Genomic DNA, 11,364 nt, shown 5'->3' on the forward strand with positions numbered 1-11,364 from the left:
GTCACACCACACACACACACACACACACACACACACACACACACACACACACACACACACACACACACACACACACACACACACACACACACACACACACACACACACACACACACACACACACACGCACACACACACACACACACGCACACACTTAACACTGATGGCCCTCACTTTGATCATCGCTATCTTATTCAAGACAAGTCGCAACAGGGAGAAGCATTTGCCCTACACTAGGCATCAGCATAGTAAGAATGGTTATTCTGAAAGCAAGCAGCTGTCTTGGCTGCAGTCTGGACCGATCCTGACGGCTTTTTGTCCATACTTTGCGCCATACAAATATTTGGTTTTGGTAAAAGGGCTCATATTTCAGATAGGTTAGTATAAACTTGATAAGTTTACTATTCCTCTTCAAATAGAGTAATGAGAAATTCAAAGCCGCAGTGGTCCTTTGATGCGCCGCACCATCGCCCAATTAAATGTCTTAAAAAGCAACTAGGTGAAAAGACGTACCTGACGTGCCTTCTTCATGAAGATGCCTGACGCATTTTTTCACACATCATTTATTCATACTCTCAGTCTTTAAGCGCTATTAGAGGATGCAGGTAGCGTACATACACAAAAGAAGTGCATTCAGTCACATTATTCACTGTGGCTAACCATGCGGTCAAAAATAGTTATAAAGAATGATGGCATCTTGCTGCGCTCTATGATGAACAAAACCTGCAGGTTGCACGATATTGTAGATTACTTCTTGAGTAGGGAGCATGAAACATTTAGGTTGGCACAGCTACAGTCAACCGAGAGCCACTAGCACCTGACTTCATCGAACAAGATATTGAACCTGCACGTCACAGGAGAAGCTGTTTTGGCCATCACAAGCCTAAAGACGGAACGCTGTGTAACTGCATTACTGCTTCCATGTATGTAACAAATTATCTGGCAGAGAACTCGATGCGCGGGGCCATTTTAGTAGTGGCAGTGTTGCAGGCGAGATGTCAACGAGGGAGAGAGGTGATAGACGACGTCATGTGGTCAGACGGCAGCACCGCTTGAATACATTTCATTACGCTTTCATTTCTTTTTGTCAGCATGTAGCTTGCACAATGATCTCCGCGTAGCATTGTTTCAGACCTTTCCAAAGCACAGCGCTGGCTGGATCACTTCATTACGTTACGTGAGGAGACATTTCAGCCTTTCCTTGAATTTATTCATTTCGAGTGCAACAACAGCGACAACGAAATGTATTCAAGCGTTGCTGCCGTCTGACCACATGACGCCGTCTACCACCTCTCTCCCTCGTTCGACAAAGAAATGAAAATAAATGTTGGGGTTCAACGTCGATAACCTTCACAATGAGCGGCGAGGTGTGCCATTGTGGAGGATTGCGTATTTCTTCTGACCGTCTGTGCTTGTCTGACGTGCACTGCAATCTAAGTACGCGATCGATTTTGCTTTTTACGGCCGTCATTATGCGATCCCCGGGGAGATGAAATTCAACCCGCACCTTGAGCGTGAGAACGCCGTAGACTTTCTGCCACAGCGTGGTTCGGGCAAAGGACGAAGCCGGAAAAAAATATGGCACAGTACTTATTTTGTCGTTTATTTATCCAGGTGTTCTCAAGACTGTGAGGCATTACACAGAGGAGTGTGAGTGTGAACAGCAATATAAAATTAAAATATAAGACTAGGTGCACTTCGTTACAAAACTTGTTCGTATTGGAGACTTTGAAGGATGCAGGTACTGCGAGGAAGACGACGCAGGCGGCCAGGTGATTCCAGGCGACGTTAGACGTTGGGACAAAGGATTCGCAATAACGTCTAGTATGATAATTCGGTGTGCCCCATTTAAGATGATTGTCAACGCGCGATGATGCGTAATAAGGGACTAAGACTTGCGCCTAGTAGAAAACAAAGCAAACGTAAAGGAATCAGTGAGATACATTGTAGCCTTTTTTTTCTAGCAGTCGCTTGCATAACCCCTAATTGCTGGAATGAATAGGACATGTTTCTGGTTACCGCAAGCGCAAGAAAATAGCTGTTTGCCAAGTACGGCTCAATGATCACGGACGTGAGGTTTAAAAAAATAAAAATAAAAGCTGAGTAAAACAGCTGCTTACTGGGCAAGTCAGAACGGATTCATCTTGAACACGCAGATAAAAGAATGACCCTTGGCATGCTGTTCCACTGATTTGCTTATAGTGTTTTCGTATTTTTTATTGTGAAGTTGTCAATGCGACTAGAAGCGCTCCAAAACATTATATGTCAGTTTTCATGGTTTTCTGGAAAGCAAAAGAAAAAGATAGAACAGAGGCGTTATATGAAATGCTTTACGCATTTTTTCCACTATAATGTGAAACTAAACAGCTGGCAGGTATTTCATATTTGGTGAAAGCGGTACCTACCTTATGTGTGTCGTGTAGGGAAAGTTTGAAATTTTTAAAATAATCATATCTTTTTTAATATTGCTACGGGGTCGTATTCCCACTGACGAAGAGCCGCGCAGGAAGAAGACGAAGACGACGATTGGAAGCTAGCGCGTGCTGTTGCCTCTTGGTCAACTGCGGCGTATTGCCTTGTAAATATACTTGTAAATAGATTTTCGTCGGTGTCTTCCTACGTAACATATTTGGTGGAGGTGGACGTTCCCTGTACCTCGTCACGGAGCTTCGCAGTGGACGGTCCGTCGAGCCTACCCTCATGGCTCCCGGCGACGCCAACCCGACTCCACCGGCTCCGACACCTGCTGCCACTTCGACGACCTACATCACCCTCTCCGCTCCCCGTGATCCTGGCGTATTCTCGGCAAAAGATGGGGAAGACGTCGAGGACTGGATCAGCCTTTACGAACACGTCAGCCGCAATAACCGGTGGGACCCAACTATCATGCTCGCCAACGTCGTCTTTTACCTCGGTGGCACACCTCGAGTTTGGTATCGGACGCACGAAGATGAGCTGACCAGTTGGGATTCGCTTAAGCAAAAGCTTCGAGACTTGTTCGGCAACCCCTACGGTCACCAACTTGCCGCGCAGAAGGCGCTTTCCGGTCGTGTGCAGACGTCAACGGAGCCCTACGACACGTACATTCAGGACGTCTTGGCTCTATGCCGCAAAGTTGACGCACACATGACTGAGTCCGACAAGGTCTCCCACATCCTCAAAGGCATTGCCGATGACGCCTTCAACTTGCTCGTGTTTAACAACGTCGCGACGGTGGATGCAGTTATAAAAGAGTGCCGCCGCCTGGAATTCGCTAAAAGCCGACGTATCGACCAACAGTTTGCCCGTCTGCCCAACACCCCAGCGACATCTTCCTGTGCCGACGCTCCTCGTCCCAACAACACTGGCGATGTTACCAGGATTGTCCGGCGTGAGATCGAGGCCGCCTATCCGGCTGCGTTCGACTCCAGCCCCTCCAATGCGCCTGCAGTCACTGTTTCCCTGATCCAGGCAGTTGTACGCCAGGAGTTCGCCAACATGGGTATTCACACCATCTGCTCGGCCCATCGCCCTGATCCCCACCCGGCATCTTCGATTCCACCCCGTCCCGCACCTTCTTACCCTCCACGTTTCCGCAACCTCTCTGAATGGCGCACTGCAGACGACAAGCCAATTTGCTTTCACTGCCGTCGAATTGGGCACATTTCTCGGCACTGCCGCAGTCGCTGGAGTTCCCTGAACCAGTCTACATATACTGCCTACTCTCGCCCCCCAGGTGGCCTTTCTCGTCCCTATGCTGCCCGCTCAGATAATGCCGCCACCGATTCTCCTGCGCCGAACCGACCCTATTCTCGTTCGCTTTCGCCCCAACGACGACAATCTCGCTCTCCCCAGCCCCGTCGTTCCTATTCGCCGACTCCCTTCGGACGCCGCTCCCAGCCGGAAAACTAGACGATGCAGCGCCTCGAGGTGACGCTGCATTGCTACCTACGCCGCCAAATCCTCTCCTGACGTTGCCCACCCATCTGAACCTTCTTGACGTGCAAGTCGACGGTGTTCCTGTATCAGCTCTCATAGACACTGGGGCGCATTTGTCGGTAATGAGCGCGGATCTTCGTAACCGGCTGAGGAAAATAATCACGCCCGCCACGACGCCTGTTGTCCGTGTCGCCGATGGCGGAACAGCCCCCGTAATTGGTATGTGTGCCGCCCGCGTCTCCTTCGCCGATCGCTCCACTACCGTGCTATTCACAGTCATCGCTCACTGTCCCCACGACATCATCCTCGGCCTCGACTTCCTCTCCGCACACTCTGCTCTCATCGATTGCTCCGCCAGTACTCTCCGCCTCGACCTGCCTGTTCTGGATCCCGCTGAAGAACACGTTCCTCGCCTCAGTTCCGTCGACTTCGTTCGCTTGCCACCTTCGGCACTGACTTACGTTGACTTCGTGTCATCCCCGCCAGTGCCCGACGGTCACTACATCGCGGCTCCTATGCAAGACGTCCTCCTTACACACGGGATCACACTACCTCATACTATTTTATCTATTACGGCGAATTGCGTCTGCCTGCCAGTGGTCAATTTTGCCTTGACGACACAAGTGCTGCCACGCGGGATGTCTCTGGCCCAACTTTGCTCATTCGAGGCTCACTCTGTAGCATCGATTTCGATAGACGACAATTCAACCGATCCTCCTCTACCATCGCAGTCGGCGACTTGCACCATCGCCAACTTACAGAAAATGATTGCACCCGACATGCCGTCCGAGCACGCTCGTGCGCTCTACCGCGTTCTCATTTCCTACCAAGATATTTTTGACTTCAACGATCGTCCTTTGGCCCAAACAACAGCTGTTAAACATCACATTAATACCGGAGATGCCCCTCCTATTCATCGCCGCCCGTATCGAGTATCACCGGCTGAGCGTAAAGTGATTCACACCGAAGTTCGCAAAATGCTTGCCAAGAACATTATTGAACCGTCATGTAGTCCATGGGCGTCACCGGTTGTGCTGGTAAAAAAGAAGGATGGCTCATGGCGCTTTTGCGTGGATTATCGGCACCTTAACAGGGTTACCAAAAAGGACGTGTATCCCCTACCTCGGATTGATGACGCCCTTGACTGCCGCCACGGTGCTCGCTATTTCTCCTCTATTGACCTTCGCTCCGGCTATTGGCAGATTGCCGTGGACGATCTCGACCGCGAGAAGACTGCCTTTGTAACACCCGACGGTCTTTATCAATTCAAGGTGGTGCCGTTCGGCCTATGTAACGCTCCTGCCACTTTTGAACGCACGATGGACTCCCTTCTTCACGGTTTCAAATGGTCCACGTGCCTGTACTACTTATACGACGTTATAGTATTCTCCCCAACATTCGCTACGCACCTCGAGCGCCTCTCAGCAGTCCTGGACGTTTTTCGGCGAGCCGGTCTGCAACTCAACGCATCGAAGTGCCAATTCGGCCGCCGCCAGATTACCGTCCTTGGACATCTCGTTGACGCGAACGGAGTGCAACCGGACCCAGGCAAGATCCATGCTGTTACGCACTTCCCTGTTCCGAAGTGTGTCAAGGATGTGCGCAGCTTCATCGGCCTTTGCTCGTACTTCCGCCGTTTCGTCCAAAATTTCGCGGCCATAGCACGACCACTAACCGAGCTTTAGAAAAAAGACGCCCCTTTGCAGTGGGGCGATAACGAGGCCTCTGCATTCTCGCTTCTCATCGATCTTCTCACAACGCCCCCCGTTCTGGCCCACTTCGATCCTTCTGCGCCTACCGAAGTCCGTACTGATGCCAGCGGTGACGGAATTGGCGCAGTACTGGCACAATGCCAGCGTGGCCACGACAGTGTTATCGCTTACGCCAGCAGGCTCCTCTCGCCCGCGGAGCGCAACTATTCCATCACTGAGCGTGAGTGTCTGGCCCTAGTTTGGGCGGTTGCGAAGTTCCGCCCATACTTATATGGCCGACCCTTTTCCGTTATCACAGACCATCACGCGCTGTGTTGGTTATGCTCATTGAAAGACCCTTCAGGAAGACTTGGTCGCTGGGCCTTACGCCTCCAAGAATATTCGTTCTCTGTCACCTACAAATCTGGCCGACTACACAAGGACGCTGACTGCCTGTCTCGCTACCCGGTAGACGAGCCTGACGACGCCGACAGTAGTACCGCCGACGGCATTTTCTCTGTGTCTGCCTTCGCTAACATCGCCGATGAGCAGTACCGAGACCTATCGCTGCGAGTACTCATCGAGCGTCTGCGCTCTGCACCTACCGACGCATCCGTTCGCCGATATGTCCTCCAGGGCGGCATTCTGTACCGAAGGAGCTTCCTCCCTGACGGCCCTGATATTCTTCTTGTCGTGCCACAACATCTACGACAGACTGTGCTCTTTCAGATGCATGACGCACCCACTGCAGGACATCTTGGCGCAACCCGCACGTACGACCGCGTCCGCCGCCGCTTCTATTGGCCTGGTCTTGCTCGCTCCGTCCGACGCTATGTTGCTGCCTGTGATCCCTGCCAGCGTCGGAAAACGCCTCAGGTGCTACCTTCCGGTCATCTCCAGCCGATCGCCGTCCCTGTGGAACCGTTTTTTCGTGTTGGATTAGACCTCCTCGGTCCCTTTCCCACGTCATCCTCTGAGAACAAATGGGTAGCCGTCGCAACTGATTACGCCACCCGATACGCTATCACGCGGGCTCTACCTACCAGTTGCGCCACTGACGTCGCGGACTTTCTCTTGCGTGACATTATCTTAGTGCATGGCGCCCCGCGACAGCTGCTTACTGACCGCGGTCGTAACTTCCTCTCGAAAGTTATCACCGACATTGTGCGTTCCTGCTCTATTCAACACAAGCTGACTACCTCATACCATCCTCAAACCAATGGCCTGACAGAGCGCTTAAACCGTACCCTTACCGACATGCTGTCCAAGTACGTTTCGAAGGACCACCACGACTGGGACGTTGCCCTTCCTTACGTCACCTTTGCTTACAATTCTTCCCGGCACGACACCGCCGGATTTTCTCCATTTTATCTACTCTACGGTCGCGAACCGACCTTGCCCCTTGACACGGTACTTCCTCCTGCTGCGACCTCAACAACCGAGTATGCGCGCGACGCCATCGCCCTCGCCGATCATGCACGCCAGCTTGCCCGTGCTCGACTGACGGACTCGCAAACCACGCAGCAGTGTCAGTACAACGCCCGCCACCGTGACGTACAGTTTTCGCCTGGTGCACTCGTGCTCCTGTGGTCGCCCTGTCGTCACGTTGGACTTTCCGAAAAGCTCCTTTCGCGATACACAGGGCCCTACCGCGTGCTTCGCCAGGTGACGCCTGTGACTTATGAAATTGCTCCTGTGAACTCCACCTCGTCATCTACTCTGGCGTCCAGTGATGTCGTGCACGTCAGTAGGCTCAAGAGCTACTACACTGCTTCCGAGTCCAGCCTTTAGTCGCACCGGGACGGCGCTTTTGCCGCCGGGCGTAATGCTACGGGGTCGTATTCCCACTGGCGAAGAGCCGCGCAGGAAGAAGACGAAGACGACGATTGGAAGCTAGCGCGGGCTGTTGCCTCTTGGTCAACTGCGGCGTATTGCCTTGTAAATATACTTGTAAATAGATTTTCGTCGGTGTCTTCCTACGTAACAATATTTTCGATACTCGCTTTCAAAAAGCTTGTAGCGGCTTTTATCGGGCCTCCTCGGTGAACTATGTGACGGACGATGTTTATATTTTGTCCTAGTTTTAGTAGGAAGCATGTTGTCAGCGACGAACGGTAAATGTTTAACCTCCTTCGTTTATTCACATTCTTCGTAAAAAGTTACTGATTCAAGCATGTCACAGTGTCATGCTGTCGTTATTGGCAATGTTTTTCAGACTCCCAATGCAACTACGCAGAACGGCCGCCTCAACTTCGCTGAAAATAGGGTCATATTAGGTTAGTGTGTGGGCAAACTTTCAGGTATTTTACCTACATTGACAAGTTCAAAAAAGTTAGCGAACCTTCATTTTCCCCCTGTCTTATGATGACATGCGGCGTTCATACTTGGTTATGCCGGTGTCATGGGTGAGCTAGGCAATGCACCGTGTTTATATTTGGGGAAAACAAGGGTCAGGTTGCAGTTGATGTATAACAGGAGTTCGTAGTGTCTTGATTGAGCAGGGATATCGCAATGAATTACGCATGCAATTGGGGACTAATTACGGTCTTTACAGAATATTACGTACGTAATCGATGCGCCGCTTTCTAGTCGTGTTATGTTAACAATGCCGAACTTTTCCAGCTGCCCTGGGAGCAGTTTACATAGCGAATATAGCACAAATGGGAGAATGGGGATCACTGTGGCCAATATTCTGGCGAAGTGAAAGGTGTGTGCATGAAATATTGCTTTTGTAAATATGCGCAAGTGCATCAAAAGCGTCATATGTGGGCAAGGTTGAAAACAGACCAGTCACACACTGGCGAGGTCCTAAACTTAAGAGAGCGCTGAAAAGTACATGGATATGACCGAACAACACAAGCGATCTGCGTTGTTGAGTCTTGTCCGTTTACTTTATTGCACTAATTTAATTTTTCGGTATGCGATGCAACCAACTAGCCCGGCAGCAAGCATTGCTAAGGTGTATAAAGCTTGTAATTTAATTACAGCCTACAGAAACCGTTATCGCTGCTGCTCGTAAGAAACAGCTGGGCCATAAATTGGGACGTAATCCTTCACGGCCCACAAATCTGAAATTTCTTTATTGCGCACTTTTTTTCCGATCTCTAACTCCGAGGGTAATGGGAGCGAAGCATTTACCCTTATCTCCTGCTCTGCACGCCACGTGCTACAGGTGTCGCAAGACCGGAAGGGGTACCTGGAGGACCGAAGACCTGCGTCCAACTGCGACCCTTACAGTGTGGCGAAGGCCATTGTTTCGACTGTGTGCCTCAGTCAGGGACCCTGACTTGTCGCAGCACCACCTCTGGGCGAACCTTCTTGCGCGTCTGGACGTTCAATGGAATTCTTCACCTGCAAGAACCAAATTGCCCCTGCGCGTTCAAGGTGTCGTTCTTGAGACCTGCGATAACGACGGGTTGTAAAATTTGCGTGATGGGACAGTGAGGCGTCTTCAAATTTCCGGCACCATAGTGATGCTAAAGCGATGTTTGTATCCGTCATAAAGAGTGGCGTGTATCTTGTAGTGTATCGGTTGGCGGACGATTGACAACGCTGCCTCCCATATAACGAATGCACGTCGGCGAAGAAATGGTGACGTCGATTTCTGCGGGATCTCAGTTTTTGAAAACGAAAATTTTAAACGAATAGCGTCTACTGCAGCAATATTTGTGAAATCACAAGCGTTATTGCAGATTGAAAGTATCGTAACTGCCTGCACAAGGCAGAATCATCAAGAAACAGTGAAAGGTTAATGTGTTTTCTTTACTGCATAATAAACAACAATAATGTAGCTGATCATGTTTCAAAGTAGCTCCCGCAGCCAATAAACACGTGTGCATCAACAATTTTCTTCAAGGATCCATCGATGACTCAGGAGAACATACCTCGAGCGCTATAATCACCGCTCATTCTATCCTGAATTATTGCCACCGAGATCTACCTAAAATGCTTTCAACAGGCAAGGATCGCCTGAAGCCACATCGTTTGCTTATTACACATGTGGATTGCAGGTGAAATGCAGACCCTTAACTTTTTTCCACCGCCTTGCTTGCGTTCACTGAGCATGGTTTCATCCTTCTGCAGAAATCGGAGTTGAGCAAATCGCATACTTTTGATCTGGCTATGCTGTAACACTATCCTCAAAAAGGTCGCCATGCGAGATGCGTCAATTTCGTTAGTTGCTGTGACTGAGTAGGCGCCTACCTCTTTGCATTACTACTTGTTGCTGCGGTAGCTGGCCTATATTATGGTGAAAAGAAGGCTCGAAAAAATTGGAACAGATTACCAGATAGGAAAGAACGTTCTTACCTGTGTGGTCGTTTCTTTCCATGTTCTTTGTTCTTCGTTCCACCTCAAGGAACACAAGTTATGTGCATGTTCGCGCCATCACCAACGCAGCACAAATTGCAGAATGCTGGTCGCACCGGAGAATATCCTCTCCTTCATTATAATATAGTCGTAACCATATGCCGTAGGCAGTAACCACGATTTATTGTATTTGTGGAAGCGTGATGTATTGTAATAGGGCGATAAGGAGCAATAAACATTGTTTGTTTTGTACTGTACGCTACTATACACCATTTTTGGACGTTCAGTGTGATTTGAACGTTGGATAAGAAATTTGCGCCTGTCTTCTTTCCTTGGTCGGAGCCTCAACTTTCGGAATCTAAGGCGCTTGCTCTGGGCAAAAAAAGAAGTACTGCAGGGATCACTTATTCATACACTCTATACTAATTCTGAAAACTGCTTGTCCTTTTATGACAAAAGAAAACTGACCCTTTGGTGGCTAATGTGTCCTGTGAAGATTGAGTGTAGATATATTTTTGCCGCGTTTCAATAAATAATAGCATCGGCTACTAAAGAGATGTCTAAATCTTTCCTAAGTGTGTCCGAAGGGATCTTACACATGCCAGCACCAGATTGACGAATATGGAAGGCCTTCCCGCTGTACACGTGTTTAATGTTGAACTTCTATACTAGCAGCGTTATTTGGTGGGACACGGTGTCAATCGACATTAGGGGGAGGTTTTAGCTCAGGAACTTCTATATGTATTTCTACTTTCCTCGATCGAGATAACAATCATTATTTTCTCGACAACCACGGCACTTTGACTAGGCTTTCTGGACCAACATTTAAAATATAGTGACTATATCAATGTTTATTTTTACTTACGTACAAAGTATTTTTCTTGAAAATTCCAAAATTTCAGGATCCTAACCATAAACGTCGCAACTCTAACGTAGAAACAAGCGCGATGTAGCATTTATGTCGAGCGTGCATACTATTACGCATATAAAGCGGGCAAATTGGCACATTATAGACCGCTCTGAAAGTATAGCACCAGTTTTTCACCAGGACTATTGCAAATATTTTGCATATACTGTAAGAGTGTCACACAAGCTGCATATGTATAAACCAATTTTTTTCTCGTTGATATCAGAAAGATGCTGCTTACAGAACTGCAATATCTTTTTTTTTTTTGATGCAGCGTGACGTGTTGATAAACGTTGTCCATTTATTACTTTCAACTTACGGAATTTTCGCAGCCTCTGTACAAAATTCGAGGTACTAAATAAAAATTTTCGTTGACATAGTTGCTCAAATGATATTGCGCAACAAAAAACGACACGGACGTAAGAGAGGACTACTCACCAAGCCCAAACATTCAACTAAGTTTATTGTACCAGTGAAACCGATTTTACATATGCGAAGCTGTGTATATAGCGCATGCGCTTACATGAAAATGAACTGCGC

At 48.9% G+C, this 11,364-nt stretch overlaps 1 protein-coding gene across 2 annotated transcripts in view; it reads left to right on the forward strand.

Annotated features, from left to right (window-relative positions):
- The window catches only part of Gs2 (glutamine synthetase 2), a 34,862-nt gene extending 25,608 nt beyond the window's left edge, over positions 1 to 9,254 (forward strand). For both annotated transcript variants that reach the window (XM_070536887.1, XM_070536886.1), the window contains exon 6: positions 8,782 to 9,254. In XM_070536887.1, the coding sequence (XP_070392988.1) occupies positions 8,782 to 8,895 (114 nt within the window). In that variant the 3' untranslated portion in view covers positions 8,896 to 9,254. The remainder of the gene's footprint in view (positions 1 to 8,781) is intronic.
- The last annotated feature ends 2,110 nt before the right edge of the window (positions 9,255 to 11,364 follow it).

This window comes from Dermacentor albipictus, chromosome 4, assembly GCF_038994185.2.
Source record: "Dermacentor albipictus isolate Rhodes 1998 colony chromosome 4, USDA_Dalb.pri_finalv2, whole genome shotgun sequence".
NCBI classification, from domain to species: Eukaryota; Metazoa; Arthropoda; class Arachnida; order Ixodida; family Ixodidae; genus Dermacentor; species Dermacentor albipictus.